Genomic DNA, 24,161 nt, shown 5'->3' with positions numbered 1-24,161 from the left:
CTGAATTCCCCAAGAATGCCCCTCCTACTGTGTTCAGGGCAGACCACACAGAGATAGCCACGCCCCAGCCAATCCCACCAGAAGCCACTCTCCCACCATCAGGACACCCACCAGAAGCCACTCTCTCGCCATCAGGAACTCCCAAAGGTCTCGCGCTCAGAGCAGCTGTGCTCCAGCTTGTCTCAGCTCCAGCACTTGTTGTTGTGTTTGCTGATACTCTTAACACTGCTGTGGCATCCACCAGGCTAGGCACTGACTGGGCTGAGGCAATGTGCCTTCCACCACAGCCACCCAGCAAAGCTCTGCTCCAGCTGCCCTCTAGCCCCACTGCACTCGCCCTGGGTCCAGACTGGTGCATGGAGTGGAGTGGAACTCAGGAAAGCAGGCTAGCTGCTCTGCAACCACTGAAGGGGCCCCACTTACACCACGTTTTAGGGAATTTGGGCATTGTCAATCTGTCTGGCTACTTCCTGCTGAGCAGGGACACTGCATTCTTATGGGTTTTTACTGCAATTTACTGCCTTTTTCCAGCCACGCTGGGACGAGGGTCATAGCAGTGGGGAAGAGGTGGAGGCTCCACCTCCCCACCGAGCTGGAAGGTGGAGGTGTGGAGGCGCAGAGCGGCTGGCCACTACCCCGTCCGGGAGGGGTGGATATTGGCCAGGCCGGTTGCCCCGGGCTGGGACAGAGATCCAGGCCAATGGACCTTGTCGCAGTCGTGCTGTGCTTCTGTGCCCTGAGGCCTGCACTGAAAGTGGGCCTAGCGTTTTTGCCTCGTCGGTCCTCGAGGCAGGTCCCAGGGTTTGCAGGCATCGCAGACCCTCAGCGTCCGCGGCATGGAGCCACTTGGTCTTGGAGCCGCAGCTGCTCACACTCCACTGCAACATCAGGAAGCCTCGGTAATTCAAACCACATGAATATAACTCCCTTCCTTCGCGTACCTTGTTTGGCGGCAAAATCCAGATCTCCATCAAGCTTGTCGCAGGATGACACATTAAGATTGCCAGAGACAGCAAACCAAGGAGCAATTGTGTCACATTCAGCAAAAAACCTCTCCAATGTGCTCCATAACAGCTCCTTAAGAGCCAGAAAAATCGGGTATGATGTTGAAGCGCCCATTCTAAAATCCTATTCTTTCTTTTTGTTTCTTTAGTCGCGGCTCTCACTACTCCGCTTTGTCGCGGATCCCCAGCCTTGTCTGAGGATTTACCGGTGCACCCCCTGACTACAGCAAGTTCTGAGCTCCATGGAGAGAGGTTTGGAGGTTCCCCGTACGGGCCACCATTTGTCACACCCACCTCGACCAGCAAGGAAGATGCAAGCAGTTTATTCAGGATCTTTTGACAATTGAATATATCTCTCTCTCTCCCCAGGCAAACCTCTCCCAGCCCTTAAAAAGGCACGGGCCACAAACCCTGGATTGCCAGGTGGGCATTGCCCATAGGTCCACGCACATGCAAGCAGCTGACAATCATTGCATGATAATAGGATGAGTCAGGCCTTAGCCAATAATAGGAGCTGATTATCATAGAGAGCACTCGCTTTTGGGATCGTGGAGGGCAGAAGCCAGCACCATCGGGTGCGGCTCCAGGCAGCTCTCTACATCACCATCAGGTGCGGCTCCACGCAGCAATCTACACTGGTGAATAAACATTTGCATCTCATCATGCTAATCTCTAACAGGCATGGTTAGCATACTACTTATCTTTGAGGTATTTGCAGTCCTCCCTTACTTAAATTCTACTTTGTGTGACTTAATGTCTCCTAAGAACTGGTAAATCCTTATACCATTAATTCTATTATCAATTCTATTCTTCTACATCACAGTTTAGCACTGGAGTGATACTCTACACAGGAGAAACCATTTACAAGTTCCATAAAATTAACTACAGATGGATTCTAAACCTAAATGTTAAAAGTGCAGAACTTCTGAAGATACTGGAGAGACCACACGTCTCCAAGTTTGGCAAATCTGGTGATATCTCTCCACATGCAACAACATAAGCACTGCAGGCACCACCACTTGAGGCTCCCTACACTCTGCTCTGTGCAGACACAGCCCAGACAGTGAAGTTATTCAGAGGCTGCCAGCAGAGATCACTTAGAACTACTTAGGATGAGGCAGAAACAAATTAAACTCTGTGTCTGTCCACTGACTCCCACCCAGCCAGGGGAGGTCCCACCACACCAGCAGCGAGAGCGGCCCCTCACATACCAAGGCCGGCCACTCCTCCGCACACGGGGACATTGGCCCCTTACTCACCTTGGCCCACCGCTCCTCCCATCTGTGGAGAACAACCACTCACCCTCCATGGTGCAGCTGCCGAGCTGACACGCTCTCTTCCCACAAGGGAGCCTAAGGTGCAGTGCATGAGAGAGACTGTGATTTTTTTTCTTCAGGAAGAGCTAAACCAGAAGCCTGACTTCAGAAAGAACCCTCCCATTTGACTGGTGGGTCTGCTGGAGACTGTGATTGGCTAGTGAGGTCTGAGTGACAGAACCAGGTGGATTAATCTAAAGACAGACATATCCCAGATTGACTGGAGATTTGTGCCAAATTTAACATCAATGTCTTGCTAATGCAAAACAATGGGTTCGGTTTTAAATGGAAGTATACTGATGTGGGAGTGTCATATATCAATCTGTTCATTTCATTGGCTAAGCAATAAAGAAACTGCTAGGCCCATTGGATAGGCCCACCCTTAGGTGGGTGGAGTAAACAGAACAGAACGCTGGGAGGAAGAGGAAGTGAGGCCAGACTCTACAGCTCTCCTCTCCGGAGCAGACGCAGGAGAGACGCCATGCTACCTGCTCCAGGGAAGACGCACACTATGAAGCTCCGACCCAGGATGGACTTAGGCTAGAATCTTCCCGGTAAGACCGGTGCTCACAGATTGTTAGAGATGGGTTGATTGGGATATCAGAATTAGCCAGTAAGGGCTAGAGCTAAGGGCCAAGCAGTGATTAAATGAATGGTTTGTGTGTAATTATTTCGGGTAAAGCTAGCCGTATGGGCAGGGTGCTGGGGACGCAACCCTGCCGCCGCCCATATTACTACAGTATACAAATTCAGAAAGAGGGTAATCAGACAATGTTGCACAAGAGGAACACTGGGTAACTCAATAACATTATAAACAAAGTCCACAGTGGTGTTGGGACTGATAACCAGTTTTCACCCTTCCATGAAAAGTTATTGGTTCTGAGGATCTGAAAAACCATTGTCCAAAGACCTTGGCCCCATCTTTACCAGCTCTTTCAAGCATATTCCCGAGATTAGAGACACAGCTGTTATTGCTATATACATGAGGGCCTTAGAGAAACCTCTTAAAGCCAAGGCAGGTTGCCAAACTCAGAGAGGCCTAGTTTCAAGTATCTTCTAGAAGTTCTGCACTTAGCATTTGACATTTAGGTGTAAGGTCCATTTGGAGGTAATTTGTGGGAGTTGTAAATGGCATCTCATGTACTGTGTATTACACGACTAAATTGCAACACAGAAGAGTAAAATTGGTGATAAAAAGGATTGGACAATAATTAGTAAGTCACACAAAGTAGAATTTGGCTGAGGGATGGCTGCCTCTGAAATACCCCAAAGACAAGTAGTATGTTAACGAGGACTGTTAGAGATTTGAATGCTAAAATGTTAATGTTTATTTACCTTTTGTGTATACAAATCTGTAGTGAGAACAACAAATGAGAAACCCCCTGTGTAAAGGACACTCTAGATTAAGCTGGAGCATCATAGTTTTAAGAGGGATTTCTTAGTTGTGTTGTACTGGATGTTGTAAACATCAATTCCATGATGTTTTGTTATATATTTGTTGTTTCTTGGTATCAACTACATACTCACATTAAAATCCAAAAGCATGGTTACAGTAGTGATGCCATGTATCATATGAAGAGTGTCTTGTGTTTTATCCAAGGTTTAGTTGAACAGTTTGTACCTAAGAAATATTAATTTATTACATTATCTTTTAGTTTTGATTCAGCTTTTTCTCATTTAATTGTTATTACTCAGCACTATCTTAAGACAATGAGTACTTTCCTGTGATCAGCTGTGCCTGTTTACAAAGGATGACCACCAACACATTTGCTGACTGTTGATATTCTATCATGAAAGAAGGTATACCCTCCATCAAGTATGTAGTCTCTTTCCCAGGCAACTGTACACAATGATATGTGACCTTGTGGTTCTAGGGATGAACTAGAGTACACAGCCTGGGAAAGATTTGGGAGGATGTAGATTCTGTGTATGAACCTATGAGAAATCCATCTTTAAAAGTGTTAATTTAACTTGAGTGCTAACAGGCTTACTTCCGACATCCACTGAGAAAAGTAATATAATAGAGAGTATACGGGCAGCAAAAGAGTAGAGAGAAGGTAAGTTCCACATATGCAGCTATGGAAGAGCCATTGTATACACTGGAGACATTCCTGTGGAGCTGCTTTTGGGAATCTTAGAGTTTCTATTGCTGTGAAGAGACACCATGACCACAGCAAAAACTTATAAAGAAAAATATTTTATTGAGGCTGGCTTACAGTTTCAGAGAGTTTAGTCCATTATCATCATGACAGAAAACATGGTGGACACAGGCAGACATGGTACTGGAGAAAGAACTGAGAGTTCTACATTCAGATCAACATATAGCAGAAAGTGACTATGACATACTTCCTCCAACAAGGCCACCTCCTAATAGTACCACTCTGTATGGGACATTGAGGTCATTTTGACTAATATCACTGCAGTAATAAAATCCTTGTATCTTTTCACCCATGTTCAGTAAGTAAACTCAACAAAATTCTTGGTTCTTCAGGATGGACTTTGGTGAAATTGTACTTTGCATCTTCACTGGGACTTACATTTGGGAAAGACATTGCTTCCTCCCCTCCACAGGGGAGAAATATCTCACAACAGATCATAAACATATTTGTCAATGTTTCTATTTCTCATGATACTAGAAAATAGAAGCAGTACATAAAAGAACATGTTAGAAGAACATTAAAGTGTAAATGCCCTTAGTGGAAAAAAAAGAACTATATGAAGATAATGATGACTGAGTGGCTCTAGAATAAATGAGGGTCTGGGTAAGTTGTTTAAGGTATATAAAGGATGAGATTTAGAGATCATATATTTATTGAAGTTGGAAAGATCAGATATCAATTATTTCAAGGACTGGCTAAAATGTATGTCAAACAAAGTTTATTAAGTTGTATCTTAATATTGAAATATTATAAAGTAGTTAAAAGTACAAAACTGGTGTAAAACTGATTTTCTAGGTGTTTAATAATCATTCTTAGAGGCCATTCTAATGTGGTCAGAGGGATCAAAAGGGGGAATATTCCTCCCCTTTCCATACAAGGTCAGTGAGGTCCCTAGGAACAAGGGCCATTGATCACTTATTGTTCAGTTCATGGAGGCCATGGAGAACCCACTCAATGAATCTGAAACATTATCAAGTCTAAAATGGAGGATCAAGGTAGGAAATATTTCCTCAAGGCTTCAAAGGAAGCCACAGTAATAAAGCAAAGCCTTTGCATTGTTCTCACAATGATGGACACATGATAAAAGAGAGACTTGAAGAGTCTGAGATCCCTTCCAAGCCCAAGTGACTTCTGAGGACTAGTTACTCAACTGGCCTTGACAACAGAGAAAGAAAGATTAATTTTGGCAACCTGCATTGTTCTTCAGTACTCAAGGAGAAAATTTAATCAAAGACTAAGAGAATTGGTAACAACACAAGGGATAGCACTCCACAGACATTAGATATAAGTCTATATGAGATGTTATTTAGATAACAAATCTCACTAACATTTTCTTCTTGACTAAAAAGGTGTTGTCCAGATGTGAGACATCAGACCTTGGCTCCTAGAAACCTTCCCACAGCAAAGAAGGACAGGACATTTATTGTTTTAACATTCAAATTAAATGATGCTAAATACCCTTTCTCTCTCTATTTAGAAGATACATGGGAAGGGCATCATGCTGACTTTTGGCTGATAAAACACATATAAAAGGGTGTGAAAGTTGGTTATGTGTTCATAACTCTGGAGACCAACTTTAGAAGTTAAAGGGAAACATCTAACAGATGGGGACTATTGTGAGCTCATCAAGAATGTCTTATAGACTTTGGATATTTTAGTTCCTTTTCTATCTACATCTGAGAGTTTGGTCTTTACAAGAGTCTCTCTGGAAGGGTATCACAATACTGTCACCTGATACCCTAAAATCAGCTAGAAGAAACCAGATCAGTCATTGCCCCAATCCCACAATGGTAGTTAGTGTTATCTCTTCAGAGGGAGGTGGGATAAGAACTGGAGGTAGAAATTAGACAATTTAGGGTAAAAAAAACTCGTATGGCTCCCTATTGGCTCCATCATGGCTCATAATCTACTTCTCACTGGTACTCCTGATTGCTAGGCTTGCCCAGAGTACCTTAATAGCTAGTATTACCCAGCTGGGCTGCAAGACAGTAGCAGCTCCCTTACAGGACTAAGTCAGCACAGCCCTTCCCAACTTTGCCATTCCACCCTAGGGGAGGACAGGGCCAAAATCTGGTAAATTTGTATTTTAGTAGAAAGTTTTCCAGTCTCCTGTTCCTCTTCCAAGATACAGGGTCTCTTGTGTATGATAGAATTTCTATCATAGAGTCACTGACCAGTGTAACCAACCCTTTTCCTCAGAGCTCAGAAGTCCTGAAGCCAAAAATAGGTCACATTCAAACAGTAAGTCTTGTTAAATCAAAATGAGGCCATGAATTAAAAAACAATGAAGTATCTATGGAAGGGCTTAGAGGCAAGAAAGAAATTATGGAAATGATGTAACTATAATCCACAAAATTACTCTAAAAATTATTCATAAAAAGGCTTTATGATCATGTGCTCCAGAGACTAGGGATTTATATTAGAGAGCACAAAATATTAGTCACACATTTCATCTCAGGCTGTACATCTTAAATATGTAAAATAACAGTTCTTTTAGGCAGGGTCATGCCATTTTATTCAGTTCTATTTTGGTCAAACTAGTATAGCTATTTTAATTTGGTTTCATGATAAGTTCTGTTCTTTATCCAGATTCTTGATTCCTCGCTCTGTGGATGCAAGAAATGGCTAGTAAGGAGATTTAATAATCATCTAAAATTGATTACCTCACTGCTTATTTCTAATGTAAGCTACAGTCGAAAGGGGGGAAACTTTCATCTTCCTTCTTGCCCATCCCTTTCTGTGCTGGGACTACACCTGCTTTACAGTTTGTCAGTGAACTCAATTCTTACATGGGTCCCTCTTTATTTGCAAGTTCATAATAAAATCCAGAGAGCTGGAGGACACTCATTTACTCATCTATTATCCTTCTCACTGAGCAGTTAAGGCCCAATCTTGAAGCAATTGCAGGACTTGCTTTCTGGGTAGCAGGAGCAGGATTAGGTGTTCAAAGCAATTCTCAAATATGTAGTGTGAGATAAGCCTAAGCTACAGGAGACAGAAATAAATAATCAACAGCATTTGAGAAAAATGGAAAGAAATTCTTAATGACCTGGAAATAATAGGAAATAGAAACAAATAGATTAGAGCAGAGATTAGAACATTTAAAGTAAATAAAATTTAAAAAGTGGAAATAGCAATTATCTTTTTAAAAAACATAAATATAATTTTTTAAAAACACAGTTATACTGACTTTGGACAAGAGAAAAACCTTCCCTGGTAGAGAGACTGACATTAAAAAGGCATTACTTCACCATGCTCCTATGTGCAATGTCAGCTGCTGAGACCTGTGACCTGAAACACACAGCTGCAGCTAATGGATAGAATCATGACAGGCAGGATTGGACATATAAGCATATTAGAGTTCCCTTGTTAGAAAGTCAATATTTATTGACTCAAGCTAACCTTCCCGAATTATACGGCCCAAATCTAGCCTGCCTTCATTCTCATGACAGATTAACATATGCTGGGAAATTACAAAATCACTGATCCTGTCACAATCAGGTCCTATTTTATAATGGTGACTCCAGCAGCTGTTTGCCTACCTACAGTGTATACAATAAACTATTCCTCCTATTCTGGTCTGAAAGTGGAAGCCATGCTCCGCATACAAATCCTTTTCCTGTTACTGTAATGGACAGTTGACTACATGTCTTAAGTTTTTAATTTTAGAGCTCAGTGGTCATTGTGTTCTTTCATCTAAGAATTTAGTTTAATTACAAAGACAACAAGGTCATTGCTCTGGGGAGCAATGGTGTGGGATCAAAGCTACCTAATCCAAGAAAGAAACATTTTTCTCAGAAACATTTTTATACAATGCTTGAGGTACTGCTATTCTAGAATTAATATGTCTTCCCAGTGATAAATCATTCACACACTTAAAGTTTAATAGACATAAATTCCGTTAATAACAGTATGCATTCATGGTGGTTAATGCTAAAAGAGGAGACAACCTGGTCCAGATTTTGCATTCCACATATGCTGTCATCCTTAAGTCTTTTTTTAGGTTCAGGCCTGAGGTTATACATTGAACAGTGTAAATAGGGACAGGAGAATGCAAGTCTAGCCACTTAGGCAGATGGAGATTTACAGAACAAAACTATCTTTGAGATTATGCATTATGATAAAAATAAAATATATCACAATGTATGACTTAAAAGAGAAATAGATCTTAATATATGATCTAAAAGATACATTTAAGATGTATTGATGCTACAATCCTCACACATACAAAGGACATAGAATACAAATTAAAACAATGTTATGGGAAAGTCACCTATCCACACTGTGATTGTTCTTAAGTCAACAGCTATTCTGAGCCATTCTAACCTCAAGCTAGCTGTCTCAGAGAAAGGCCACAGTTGCTTTTTTGATGAACAGCCCTGATTGGTGTTTATTTCAAGTCTGTGACATTACTGTACAGAATCTCATTTTTTAAGTTTTATTTTATGTATATGGGTGTTTACCCACAGGTGTCTCTGTGCAGTACCCGCAGAAGCCAGAATTGTTTGCTGAGGAAGGAAGCAATACATTAGATTATAAATGCTGCTGGGTTAATCCAACCTATATATTTTGAAAATGGTTTGACTTCAAAATTTAAGTCAAATGATATGTTACTTTGGAGAAGAGGTTTTACTTTTGTTTCCATGGGAAATGGGAGGATGTGGATTCTTTCTTGGTTAAGAAAAATAAGATTTGATGGCCAGATGATCTAATGTTTCAGAACACCTCTGTGCAGTTTACATCCAGAACAGCCTCAAGACTGCTGGCTGAGATAATCACAGAATATTCCAGTTAGCATTTAACATAACACTAATTATGTTTTGGGTCCCCATAAGATTATCAGTGCTCTCAATCAGCACGAAGTAGCCTAGAAAACTATGCCCACATCCCCAAATATGGATTATGGATGTTTGTCTTGTTTAATGTGTTGGTTTCAAGTTTTTATGGATAATAACCAGGGAAAAAAACTAAACAAAGGAAATTAGATTCAGAAATGTTGTGGGAAGCTGGGCGGTGGTGGCGCACGCCTTTAATCCCAGCACTCAGGAGGCAGAGGCAGGCAGATCTCTGTGAGTTCAAGGCCAGCCTGGTCTAGAAGAGCTAGTTCCAGGACAGGAACCAAAAGCTACAGAGAAACCCTGTCTCGAAAAATCCAAAAAAAAAAAAAGAAGAAATGTTGTGGGATAATGTTCTTGTACACTGTCACTCATATTAGTTTAATAAAATTCTGATTGGTCAGTAGCCAGGCACAAAATATGGTGGGGCTACCAGACTAGGAGAAATCTGGGAAGAGGAAAGGCAGAGACACAGTCACCAGTCAGATACAAAGGAAGCAAGACGAGAATGCCTTATGGAGGAAAGGTACCAAGCCATATGTCTAAACATAGAAAAGAATTATGGGTGAGTTTAAGTTGTAAAAGCTAGTTAGTAATAAGCCTGAACAATAGGCCAAATAGTTACAATTAATATAAGCCTCTGTGTGTTTATTTGGGACTGAATGTCTGTGGGATTAAGTGGGACAGATACTTCTGTATTAAAGTATTCCCCTTTGCCCACATCCTTGACAGCATGAGCTGTCCTTTTTTAAAACCATTCTGACTTTTGCAAGTTGAAATCTCAAGGGAGTTTTTATTTGCATTTCCTCTGATGACTAAGGATTTTGAACATTTCTTTTAAGTGTTTTTCAGTCATTTGTGTTTCATCATTTGAGAACTCTGTTTAGCTCTGTGTGCAAAGTTGTCATCAAAGGCAATATGTGATTCAGCTAATCCTCTTCTCGGCTTTCACACATCTCTGTGGAATACTGCAGGGTGATCTGATAGCCAGGAAGAAATGCATTTAGATGAGCATTTTCGGGAAGTATATTCAGGAGGTAGTTCCCAGCCATTATGACCTCTGAAGTTCAGGGCATGGCCTGGAACTCCCAGTTACACAACTCTTTCCTTTAAATAAACCAAACTGTAAAATTAAGTTGTTCCCCTTTTTCAGTAAAAGAAACCCTGCCTGTCTATGTGACTCTCTGCCTTTAGGGCTATTGAGCTTTATCAGGTCTAAAGGAACTCCATCTCCCCTAATTCTGGCAGTTAGACAGAAGCCAGCATTCCTTGGGAACTTGGGGGAAAAGTTCCCTTTTACAAAAGGATCCATTCCCTTATCACTGGTGGAAGGGACAAATGGTGCCTAATAGCATACCAAAGCACATGCTGGGCTCCATGATCCCTCAGTATTACAGGTACCTAGTTCTCCTTACCACCTAAACTTCTCCAGCTCATGGGCTTCCCTCCCTTCAGCCACTCACTTCTGCTTATAACCCTGCTATTTCAGCTATTTCTTTGTCTTCATCTCTCAATTCCACCCCCACCCTCTCTATTCAACTCCTGCTTCTCTCCTGGCCAGGTCCATGATGATGGCCATGTTTAGTCTACAACTTTCTCTCTCTCTCTCTCTGCTGTGGACTCTTCCAGATGTCCCTGGATAGTCTCTCCCTCATATCTGCATTAAAACCATCCCCTTAACCATACCATGGAGTGGTCATGTCATTACTACTTATACACTCCTCTCTTCCAGAAACTCCAAGTTTTAACATTTGCTATGCTGCATATGGCTATTTTCAATTGGGTATTGGTCTTCTTGATGTCTAGGTTTTTAGAAGTTCGTTATATATTCTTGATATTAACCTTCTATCACATGTGTGTCTGTTAAAGATCTTTTACCATTTTCAGGCTCCCACTTTGCTTAAAGGTGTCCCTTACCATACAGAAAATTTTCAGCTTCATGAGGTTGATTTATTAATTTCTGTTTTTAGTTACTGTGCTATTGGTATGATTGGTATGCTGTTCATAAAGACTATTTTTGTGCCATGAGTTCAAGACTATTCCCCACTTTCTCTTTGATGAAATTCAGAGTATCTGTCCTTATGTTGAGGTCCTTGATGCATATAAAGTTGAGTTTGGGGCCAGGTAATAAATATGGATCTTTTTACCTCCTTCTACATGTAAGCTATCCAATCTGACCAGCACCATTTGTTGAGTATACTGTCTTTTTTTCAGTGTTTATTTTCAGTTTTTTTTCAAAATTCAGGTATTCATAGGTCTGTGTCATAGATCCCATTCCATCAACATGTCTGTTTTTATGCCAATAAATACTATGCCTTTTTATTGTTACTTTAGCTTTGTGGTACAACTTGAAATCGGGGATGTGATATCCCCAGAATTTCTCTTACAATTCAGATTTGTTTTAGCTATCCTGGTGAGTGTGTGTGTGTGTGTGTGTGTGTGTGTGTGTGTGTGTTTGCATATGAAGCTGAAAATTGTCTTTTTAATTTCTGTGAAGAATTGTTTGGAATTGTGATGGTGATTGTGTTGAATCTATGGATTGCTTTAGATAGGATGTCCATTTTCACTATATCAATCCTTCCGATCCATGAGAATCAGAAATCTTTCATCTTGTGTCTTCAGTTTCTTTATTTACTGTCTTAAAATTTTTACTATGTAAGTCTTTCACATCATAAGTTAGAGTTATCACAAGATATTTTATTTTTACTGATGCTGTTGTGAAAGATGTTGTTGCCCTGATTTCTTTCTCCATCTGTCATTAATATATGGGAAGGTTACTGCTTTTTTTAATACAAATTTTTTATTGTGCTACTTCGCTGAAAGTGTTTATCAGCTGTAGAAGTTTCCTGTAGGAAGTCTTATATATAAATTCATAACTGCAAATAAAAGTATTATGACTTCTTCCTTTCCTGTCTATATTCTCTATATTCAACAGGTCTGGAGAAAGTAGATTTTCCTGGTTTTAGTGGAAATACTTTGAGTTTCTGTTTAGGTTGATGTTGGCTGTGGACTTGCTGTAAACTTCCTTTATTATGTTGAGGTATGTCCTTTGTATCTCCAGGTTCTTCAGAACTTTTATCAAAAAGGGAGGTTGATTTTGTCAAAGGCTTTTACTGCATCTAATGAGATGATCATCTAATTTTTATCTTTTAGTTAGTTTTATAGCAGATTATTGTCAACGTCTAGTGCATTGGGGTCCCTGGGTAAGGGTCTCATGCAAATCAGGACACAGGGGATGAAGAGTGTGAACAACTACATAATAAGCTTTATTTTGTATGGCTTTTTATACAGACTAAAAAGCCTTACCTCATCTCCAAAACCCCCCTTTACTCATGTACATGATCATGAGAAACTCTTGCCTCACCTTGCAAGAAACAATACCTCAATTAATAACAGTAATAAAAATGAAAAGAAGTACATAGAAACAAGGCAATATGTATACAGAAGCAAGGCCCTCCTTTGTAACTGGTAGAGCATGAAGAACTGAGCTCAGAAGCCACTTCCCTATCCAGGGTACAGATTCTGACAGAACGTTTGAGAAATGGGCAGAGAAAGTTTGCTTTCAACTATGCTTGGTTTGCCAAGCAACCGTTTCCCAACTTCGTCTCATTTGTTCCAGGAGTAGCCTGCACTCTAAGCCAGTTCTGTGTCTCCACAGTTTATGTTTATCGATTTATGTATGCTAAGCCATCCCCCCATCTCTGGCCTGGAGCTTACTTGATCATGATAGATAATCTTTTTGATGGGTTCTTTGATTTGGTTTTCAAGTATTTTATTGTGAACTTTCGAATTTAGAGTCATAGGTCTGTAATTTTCTCTTTGTTGGATTTTTGTGTGGTTTAGGTATCAGGGCATTTTTGGCTTTGTAAAAAGAATTAGACAATGTTCCTTTAGTTTTTATTTTGTATAATAATTTGAGGAGTATTGGCATTAATTTTTCTTTGAATTCTGGGCAGAATCTATCTGACCCTGAGCTTCCTTTGTTTTGGAAACTTTTAATTACTACTTCTATTTCACTAGGGGTTCTGGCGCTGTTTAAATTGCTTATATGCTATGGAATTGCCTCTTCGAACTGTCTTCATTTTATCCCATAGGTTTGGGTGTGTTGTGTTTTTATTTTAATTGAATTATAAAAAGCCTTTTAGTTTTCTTCTTAATTTCTGCCTCCACTTTTCATTCAGTAGTGAGTTGTATATTTCCATGAATTTGTATACTTCCTGTTATTGTTGATATTCAGCTTTCATCCTTGGTGGTCAGAATGTAGGGTATTATTTCAATTTTCTTATATCTGTTGAGACTTGATTTGTGTCCAAGTATGCTGTTAATTTTAGAGAAAGTTCTATGAGAATACAGTATATTCTTTTGTGTTTGGATGAAACACTCTGTATATATCTGCTAGATGCACTTGATTTATGACATCATTCAACTCCAGCATTTCTCTGTTTGGTTTTGGTTTTTGTCCAGATGACCTGTCTATTGGCAAAGTGTGGTATTAAAGTCACCCACTATTGGGGGCTAGAGAGATTGCTCAGTGGTTAAGAACACTGACTGCTCTTTCAGAGGACCCAGGTTCAATTCCCAGCACCCACATGGCATCTCACAATTGTTTATAACTCCAATATTCAACACATTCATACAGATATACATGCAGGCAAAACACCAATGCACACAAAAGTAAAAATAAATTATTTTTTAAAATATGATGAAGGTAAAGTCATCCACTATTACTGGTTGAAGGTCAACAAGTGGTAGTGTTTTTAGTTTTGTTTGTTTGTTTGTTTGTTTTGTTTTGTTTTATAAGTCCTGGGTATCTTTGCATTTGGTACATGAATGTTTATATCTTCTCTACCCCAAGAGTGGGGTCCTCAGAGCTTTGGAAGTATTGAGGGAAAGAGGAGTTCCTGCAAGTTGGTTGTAGTAAGACAAAGAATAATCTGGAGAGACAGGATAAAAAGTTTATGGGTACTCTTAAAAGTTTATGAGTCTGTAACAAAAACCAGAGTCTCCAGTGAACTGAGTTGAGGTGGAAGAGGGGAACCTGCAAGCATGTGGTTGATGGTGTCTGGAAGAGGCATATTGTTCGTGTTTGTGGTATTTGTCCTGGCATCTAGACATCTAAAGTAATGATATTTAAAGTTTTTCTTTTTATTTATTTATTTTTTAAAGATTTTATTTATTTATTATGTACACAGTGCTCTGCCTCTATGTCTGCCTGTGCACCAGAAGAGAGCACCAGATCTCATCATGGTTGTGAGCCACCATGTGGTTGTGGAAATTGAACTCAGGACTTCTGGAAGAGCAGCCAGTGCTCTTTACCTCTGAGCCATCTCTCCAGCCCTTGAAGTTTTTGTTTGTTTGTTTGTTTGGTTGGTTGGTTGGTTGGTTGGTAGTGTGTGTGTGTGTGTGTGTGTGTGTGTGTGTGTGTGTGTGTATTTGGTCTTGTCTCTATTTGGTGTGCATTCTTTTCTATGGTTCCTGTTGCCTACCCTATATCCTAGGCAAGTGGAATTCTTAGTGGAGAATGTTTCTTCCTGTCAACCAGTGACATAAAGAATGAAGATAGGCTAGAACAGAAGTCCACAGTAACGAGCTATGAGGATCCTGGGTCTGCACCGAGAAGTGGAGTATCCAGGGAATGGGAGCTGAATGCAGGGTTTCTGCACACAGAGTGCTACAGGACTATGAGTAAGTCTGAAGAGACCAGAGTAGAGGGCAAAAAATATAGTGAAAATCTACTGTGTCTCAGTTTCTGTGAGTTTATATGTGCATCAGTCCTACTGTATTTAAGCCTTGTTGTTCTCCAGCTCCTCTAACTTTCGTAATCTTTCTGCCTTCACTTACACAGAGCTCCCTAAGCCCCGAGGGAACATTCCATTTAGGACTGAGTTTTCCAATGTCTGTCACTCTCTGCACATTGTCCATTTGTGGGTCTCTGTTTGTTCCCACCTACTGCAGACCGAAGTTTCTCTGATGATGACTGTGCAAGACACTGACCTATGATTAGGAGACATTTTATTGCTGTGTAACTTAATCATCACAGTAGAATCTTGTTTTCCCTTAGGGTCCCAGGTCTACATAGTCTCAGGGGATTTGACACCTTCACAGCATGCACATAAAATAGAATGTAAATGATCCATTTTCTGCTTATTACCAGAAACTCATCTTAGAATGAAAAAGAGATGGCACATGAAAGCTTGGAAAAATCATTCCAATCAATTAAATGGGATCAGGAAGCAAGCAGGGATCTCTTTCCTAATAACAAGCATAATAGACTTCAAACTAAAACTAATCAGAGGAGACAAGGAAGGCTATTTCATTCTAATTAAGGGAACAATTAACAAAGAAGGCATGATGTATAGTCCTAAGAACATATGCACCAAACATATGGAGCACCCAGTTTCATAAAGGGCCTTCTACTGGATTAAAGACATAGCTTAGAGATGGAGAGATGGGTCAGTGGTTAAGAGTGCTGCCTGCTCTTCCAAAGATCCTGAGTTCAATTCCCAGCACCCACATGGTGGCTAACAACCATCTGTAATGGGGTCTGGTGCCCTCTTCTGGCCTGCAGTCATACACACAGATAGAATATTGTATACATAATAAACAAATAAATAAATAAAAGACATAGCTTAATGTCAACCCATTAATAATAATTGATTGTAATACCCCCACTTTCTCTAATGCACACAAAGGTCATCTGAATAAAAATAATAAATGGCATCATATGCAATAAAAGTTAAAATGGACATCAAATAAGTACACAAATTAATGGAGATTAAACAATGCATCACTGAATGATGAATAGAAAATAGAAAAAAAAATATCCTGGAACTAAACAAAAATGAAAATACAGCAAAAAAAAAAAACCTCTGTCCTATTTTAAAATAAATCAGAAAGAGCAAAAAAAGACTTACTGACACAACCCAAAAACCTGGAAAAAATAAGAAAAACCAATCCAAAGTACATTAGATAGCAAGAAATAAATATCAAAGCAAATATAGAAGCAAAGAGAACAATAAAAGAATCAGTGGATCTAAGAGAAGATCCTCGAGATAATAAACAAGAAAATCAAAAGAACCTTGGCCCAACTAGTCCAAAGAAAAAGACGACCCAAATTAGCAGAATCAGAAATAAACCGAGACACAATGGCATAAAAGAAATTCAGAATATACATGGGAATACTTTAACACCATGCACTCCATTATTTTGGAAAATCTAAAATAAATAGATATATTTCTACATTCATACAAACCAGCAAAGTTAAACCAAGAAAAGGTTAATAACCTAAACAGATCCATAATAAATGAGGAGATTGAAACAGTAATAAAAAGTCTTCCAACTAAAAGAGAAAATCTCATGTCAAGGTAGATTCATAGCATAATTCTGACAGACTTACATAGAAGATCTATATCCAATTCTACTTAAATTATTATTATTTTATTTTGATTTTTCAGACAAGGTTTCTCTGTGTAATAGCACTAGCTATTCTTAATAAAATCATAACAAACTGAATACAGGCATATAAAAAAATATTATCTACCAAGACCAAGTTGAATTTATCACAGACATTCAGAGACAGTTCAACACATGAAAATCACTATCAGTGTAATAAGTCACACAAATGGATTTAATGACAAAAATCACATGGTCATTTCAATAGATGCGGAAAATGTTTTTGACAAAATTCAACATGTGTTCATGATAAGGGGCTAGCGAGACAGGAGGGAATATACCTCAATATCATAAAGACTAAATATGACAAACCCACACTCAACATCCTAAATGGGAAAAATTCAAAGCAATACTATTAAAATCAGGAATGAGACAACGCTGCCCACATCTCCACTCCTCTTCAATACAGTATCTGAAGCACAAAGCTGGAGCAATAAGGCAAGAGAAGGAAAGTAAAGGGGTAGAAATAGGAAAAGAAGTAAAACTATCCCAGTTTGCAGATGATATGATATTCCAAAAATTCCATCAAAAAGCACCTTCTAGAAATGATCAACAATTTCAGCAAGGTGGCAAAATACAAAATAAACTTATCAAAATTAATAGCTTTTCTATATGCCAACAATTAACTTGCTGAGAAAGCTATCACAGACATACTCCAATTCACAATAGTCTCACAGACAATGAAATATCTACGAATAAACCTAAGTAAGGAGATAAAATGTGTCTGTATTAAATCTCTGGAGAAAGAGGTTGAGAAAGACATTGGCCGAGACACTGGAACATCATATCTCATGCTCAAGGATCAATAGGCCTAGTGCTGTAAAAATGATCACCCTACCCAAACCTATTAAAGGTCCATTGCCATCTGCATAAAAATTCCCATCTCATTTCCCCAAAGAAACTGAAATTCATATGGAACCACCAAAAAAAACCCTGATAACCAAAGTTATCCTTGACAAAAACAAAACAACACAACAGCAAAACCAAAAATGAGGGAGCAATTACCATTCCAGATTTCAGAACATATTACAGAGCCAAAGTAATAAAACAGAATGGAACTGGCACAGAAATAGGCATATAGATCAATTAAACAAAATAGAAGACCCAAACATGAGTATACACAAAATACAGTCTTCTGATAATTTATGAAGATGCCAGAAACACACACTGGAGAAAGGACAGACCCTCATCAATTCTGGAAAATCTGAATGTCTACATGTAGAAGGATGAAATAAGACCCACGTCTACCATCTTGAACAAAAGCTCATTTCAAATGCACCCCAGACCTCAGGGTAAAACCTGAAACACTGAAACTGCTGGAAGACTACAAAGGCAAGACTACAGGATGGAGGTGTAGGAAAGGGCCTTCTAAATAGAGCTCCAGTGCCCAGGAATTAACCAACAATGACCAGTGGGATCTTATAAAACCAAAGGGCTTCTGCCCAATCAAAAAAACAAAAAAAGAAAAACAACAATTGAGTAAAGAGGAGGCCAGTGGAGTGGGGGAGAATCTTTCCAGCTATTCATTTGATAAAGCGTTGACAGTAAAGAATACAAAAAAAAAAAAAAAAAAAACAAGTCAAAACATTAAAGACCCAGAAGAAGAATTCTCAGACAGAGATATAAGAATGGCTAATATTGTGGCAAATGTTCATCCTCCTTAGCAATTAGGGGAAAGCAAATAGAAACAACTTTGAGATTTCATCTCACCCCAGGCTAAAGGCAAAGGTCTCTCTCTCACACACACAAAGCTGGAGAAAATGTGGGGGATGGGAGCCTCATTTACTCCTGGTGGGTTGTAAACTGGTGCATTCACTCTAGAACAGCTTGGAGAATTGTCAACAGGCTAAAAATGAATGCAGCACATGGCTCAGCTATGCCACTGCTTGGCATATTCTCAGAGGACGTGACATCCTACCCCACTGATATTTCCTCAGACATGTTTGTTGCTCTTCATAATAATTATGAAATGGAAACAACCTAAATAATTTTCAACTGACAAGGGATAATGGAGATGTGGGACATTAACACTATACAATGCTATTCTGTATTTTAAAAAATGAAATCGTGACATATGCAGGTAAATGGATGGACATAGAAAGCATTGTATTCAGTGAGGTAAATCAGATCCCAAAAGACTGCATGTTCTTGCTCCTCTATTTTAAAGCTCCCAAACTCCAGATGTGAGCATACAACCCAGAATAACTGCAGAAACTAGGAAGGTGAAAAGGGACTATGACAAGCTGTCTTAAAGTTTCCACTTCTGAGATTAAAGCAGCATGGTCAAATGCAGCTTTGAGAGGAAAGGGCTTGTTTAAATTTACATCACTGGGGGAGCAGGAACTGAAGCAGAGAGTTGCCTGTATCTACCTCCCAAGTGCTGGGATTACAAGCATGTACCACCACACCCAAGTAACGGTCTATTTGTTAACAAAACTTTTCAGTGTCATTTCAGACTGTTTTGGGAGCAATATCCAGTAAAATAAGGTCTAGTTGATTAGAGCCACCCCCAAGATCCCAGCGTAGAAGGGAAAACCTATCCTCCAGGTCTCTTTAACAATGCGACATAGCAGGAGTAAAATTAATGAAGGCAGAATGGAAGGAGGCGTGGTCAGAAGATGTGACCTTTATGATTTGATATCAACACCGGTGATTATAGAAAGAACAAAGAAGCAGATGAACTAACACTTCTGTAATTACAAGGCCTATGTGTTAGGAAGAAAGGCCCATAAAGCTAGCCTCTGTGCAGGGTGTGGAGATGGGGCTATCTAGCTCTCCTGCCTTCGATTACACCACCTGGGAAGCTTGAGAAGGCTCGTCTGAGAAAACAGTATTGGGGTTAGGTCTAGTGGAAACACCTAGGCATGGGCTTGGAAGCATGAATTTCCTAAGGTACCTATTTGTGCAGAGACCTTAGTCAGGGAGAAGCTGCATCTAAGGCACTGGATCATGTGAGGCTGAGAGTAGGTTCCAGTTGACACTCAAAGGCAGACCAGAGCAGGGCCAGGATGCTCCTCTAGGCCATCCTGATGATGACTTTTTCTTCCCAGGAAGGCTGTTTCCATACAGAAGAAACAGAAGCTTAGGGTAACGATGAAGGTGGAGATGTAGAGAAGAGGACCCACTTAAGAGACTGGACGAAAAGACAGAGCAAGCTGGTGAAGGAGACAAGAAAAAGGAACAGGGAAGACTGTATCTGGTAGTTGAGGGAGTCTGCTTTACCAGTGATGACTTCTTTCTTGGGGTGACTCACAGTTCTGAGTAACTGTTTTGTCACTGCCTTTTTCCATCATGAGAAATAGGGAACGACCAAATCCTGGGTACACCTTGTAATCCTACCTCCATTCTCACAATCTTGAGATGATTGAGAGTGGGTGGGAAGGCAGAGGAAGAAGCCAGTAGGCAAGGTTGGCCAGAGGGCAAGGAACGTGAAGGAAAGATTCTTTTTTTTTAAAGATTTATTTATTTATTGTGTATTGGGCCAGTAGAAAGCACCGGATTTCATTACAGATGGTTGTGAGCCACCATGTGGTTGCTGCCAATTGAACTCAGGACCTTTAGACGAGCAGGTGGTGCTTTTAACCACTGAGCCATCTCTCCAGCCCCTGAAGGAAAGATTCTTGATTGCAGATATCCTGCTTGTTTCTCCTGTGCTATGGCCCAAAGAGTGTGCACATCTTGTCACTCTTAGCTTTTCTTCACATCAGATTGCCACACGCCTTCAATTTGCACAAACCATGATGTAGTGCAATAAAATAAAACACACCTGTACTCTCCTGAAACGGAGGCAGGAAGACAGAGAGACAAGGCCAGCAGAGAACAGATCAGGTTAGGGGGAAAGTGTCTGGGGACCCCTGATACAGGAGATTTGGGGATAGGAATGCTGTGAAGGAACTTAGCCCACCCGGTCTTATCCTCTCAGTGTACTGATTTGAGAATCATGTCTATCCTTATTTATTCTAAACGTGTGGAGATCTGGAAGGAGTCAGAAGTGTAAAACAAAGTAGCACCTGCAGATAGCCAAGCTAGCCAGGTCGAAACTTTTCTCCTTTCCTCCATTGCATTTTTAATATCATTGAAGTTTTAATAAAATTACGACGTTTGTCTCACTTTTAACATTGAGATGGCAAACCGGTCTCAACCTCTTTCTTAATGCATGGGAAAGCAGGTTGAGAGAAGTTGATTGCTCTGGGGGGTGCTGATTAAAGCTGCATTCCAACAATCAACCACTAGGGGGTGACTTTGTAAAAGAATAATTCCTTTGCCAGAGCCTGCTCTTCCGGATTGGGCGGTCGCTTTGCCAAAAACGCAGACCTGTTCTCCTCAAGCAGCGTGAAAAGAAAAGGGCAGAAGTCGAAGCCTAGGGCTGTGTAAACCTCTGGCGCCATGTGGAACGTATCGTGCCTGTTGTTTTGGGTGTTCGCGTGGGTCTGGGTACAATCAGAAGGTGAGTAGAAGTGCGCACAGAATGGTCTGGAGAAGGAGGAAGAGAGTGTGAGGCTAGCAGAGCTGTGCTCCTGGGTGGGTGGAGGTGGACCCTGGCTGGCTTGAAGTGCACTGGTGGGAAGAAAGTATGCTGATCTGGCTAAGACCTAAATGCAGTTCTGAACCCTACTCTCCCTTTGAAAGCCCATTAAGGCTTTTTCCTAACAACCTGCCTGCTGAATTGGACACTTACTGTGATCATTCGGTTTTCATTGTTTCCAGCCCAGCAAAAGAATTTCCCCTTCAGGATCCTGCAGATCTCTTCCTTCCCAAACAGTAGTAACTCAAGCACAGATGGCTTGGCCTGGCTGGGGGATCTGCAAACTCATCGGTGGAGTAAGGCCTCGGACACCATTGACTTCGTGAAGCCCTGGTCCCAGGGCAAATTCAGTGACCAACAGTGGGAGAACTTGCAGCGGATTTTTCAAATTTATCGATTAAGCTTTACCAGGGACGTACAGGAATTTGTCAAAATGCTGCCTAATATACACTGTGAGTGGAGGGATGGAGCCCTGAAAAGGTACCTAGTGGATGAGAGAGAAACCCAGACCCCAACTGGATAACTGTGGGCCTTCTTGATGAGATTTTCTTTTTTCTCCACCCTTAAGATTTTCACTTCTGTCTAGAGGGATCCTTGTCTCTTCTGAAAATAATCCCTGTCTCTGCTCCAGGACCCGCAATCATTTCCCTCAACAGGGACAAACTGTTATCTCCATGCCAATTTTTTCTCCTTTCTTCCAAACTTTAACCATTCTTGAATCTCAACACACTGCCCTTTACAGATCCTGTTGAGATCCAGATGTCTGCTGGGTGTGACGTGTACTCTGAGAATGCTTCAGAAAGCTTTTTATATGCAACATTTCAAGGAGAATATATCCTGAGTTTTCAGGGAACTTCCTTTCAGAAGGCCCCAGATGCTCCAACTTGGACAGAGTTGGTTATTAAAGTGCTCAATGGTGATCAAGGGACAACGAAAACAGCACAATGGCTTCTGTATGACATCTGCCCCAAGTTTGTCCATGGCCTCTTGGAGGCAGGGAAGGCAGAGCTAGAGAAACAAGGTCAGCCTGCTAGCCTCACCCCGGCTCTCCCTATGTTTCTGCATCTCTGTAAACATTAGAGGAAGGGCAAGGCCTAGAAGGAGGTGAATAAGACATGTGGGGTTTATTCTTGTCACTGGCACTCACTCTTATTGAGTTAAATAAACACTGGGGATCAGAACTGAGCCAGGTGGTATTTGAGACATGCTATATCAGCTGAACTCAGGGTGTTCTAGAGTACAGAGAAGGACTGTTCCTGGAACACTTGGATCAAGGAAGGGGTAGAAATGTCAGGGAAGGTTTCCCTAGTCACAGTGATACAAATGGATTTAAACTAATAGGCAACATCATCTCCAGAAGGGGACCTGTGGAAAGCATGAACTTGATAGGAATTCTGGAGCCTCTAATATAAATGTTTTTGCTCTAAGATATTTTTATTCTCTTTCTGGGTGCAGAGAAGCCTGAGGTCTGGTTGTCCAGTGGCCTCAGTCCTAAACATGGTCATCTACAGTTGGTATGTCATGTCTCTGGCTTCTACCCAAAGCCTGTGTGGGTGATGTGGATGCAGGGTGAGCAGGAGCAAAATAGTACTCAGACAAGTGCCTACCTGCCCAATGCTGATGAGACATGGTATCTCCAAGCAACCCTGGATGTGGAGGCTGGAAAGGAGGCTGGCCTGGCCTGCTGCGTGAAACATAGCAGTCTAGGAGGACAGAATAAAATCTGCCGTTCACGTAAGAAAAAAACCTGTATCCTGGGTGAGAGCAAGTAGAGGTACCATTCAAGCTTGGAGTAAGAACTAAACAAACTGAGTTTCAGATATGAAACCCCTAACTATTATAGGAGAGAGAGAAGAGGGAATTCTAGATACAAAAATCAATCCCAGTAAATTTGAGTTAAGATGTTCTGTATATGTGAGAAGAATGTATACCAAGAAACTCAGAAGACCCAGAGGCAAAGGGCAAATAAAGAAGTTCAGGAGGATACACGCCCCAGGATAGAGGATCCAAGCCCAAGGAATAGCTGTAGGTTATTGATGCCTCCTATGTGTGCACTGACCACTCTGTTACCAACATATCAGTTCATCACTTAGCTTTGAAGCAAATACTGCTATTCTGATTTTATAGATAAAGAAGTCAGTGCTAGGATAAGGTAACCAACCAAAGTCATTCAGGAAATTCAAGAGCTGGGGTAAACAGATTCACATCTGTCTGGAGAGCATACAGTCAAATCCTGACAATAGATGGTCAGTCTAAACTCACGAAGACTAAAAGAATAGAGTTTAAATAAAGAAAAAAACCAATGGCATGGCTTCCTCACATGTGCTTAGAATAGGGAACTTGAAATATGTCTGGGTTCCTTGTTTAGTGATACCTTGCATTCTTCCAAAGCAGGTGGCAGACATTTATCCATGGGTATTATCATCGTGGTAGTACTAGTAGTACTAGTACCAATATGTGCTCTAATCTGTTATGTGATCTACACCAAGAAGCGCCGGTAAGTCTCCCCTTTCCTGTGTTCCTTTTTTCAGTATCTTTGTTTTGTTACCACCTTTTCTTTCCTAATGGCCTCTCTCTTTTTTCTCAGCTCCTATCAAGACATCCGGTAGGTCTTCCTTACACCTGCCTTTTCTGAGACTCAGACCTTCTGGCTTCTAGGACTTCAGTCATGGTTGCTGAGGACCTGAGGAGGGTAAAACAACCTTGAAGAAAGTGAAGAGCAATGGCGCCCCCATTCAGTATTTATTTTATAAATTAATTTCTTTTTAATTGTATTACAAGTTTATAAAAGCCCAGGTGGTTTGGAACAAATACAATTGCAAATAAACATACCTGCCAAAAACGAGCTGTGGGCAGTATTTTATGGGATT

General features: G+C 40.6%; 1 protein-coding gene across 1 annotated transcript; it reads left to right on the top strand.

The window, feature by feature from the left end:
- Positions 1–2,775: 2,775 nt before the first annotated feature.
- On the top strand, positions 2,776–24,161 carry LOC142836497 (antigen-presenting glycoprotein CD1d-like). The gene is made up of 7 exons (XM_075950790.1): positions 2,776–2,874; positions 21,035–21,213; positions 21,474–21,743; positions 22,034–22,312; positions 22,747–23,025; positions 23,686–23,788; positions 23,879–24,161. The coding sequence occupies exons 2-7, from the start codon at positions 21,153–21,155 to the stop codon at positions 23,898–23,900; spliced, it is 1,014 nt and encodes a 337-aa protein (XP_075806905.1). The 5' UTR covers positions 2,776–2,874; positions 21,035–21,152; the 3' UTR covers positions 23,901–24,161.

Source organism: Microtus pennsylvanicus, chromosome 16 (genome assembly GCF_037038515.1).
Source record: "Microtus pennsylvanicus isolate mMicPen1 chromosome 16, mMicPen1.hap1, whole genome shotgun sequence".
Lineage (NCBI taxonomy): Eukaryota > Metazoa > Chordata > Mammalia > Rodentia > Cricetidae > Microtus > Microtus pennsylvanicus.
The sequence above is the reverse complement of the archived record's forward strand: the minus strand, read 5'-3'. Positions and strand labels throughout refer to the sequence as shown.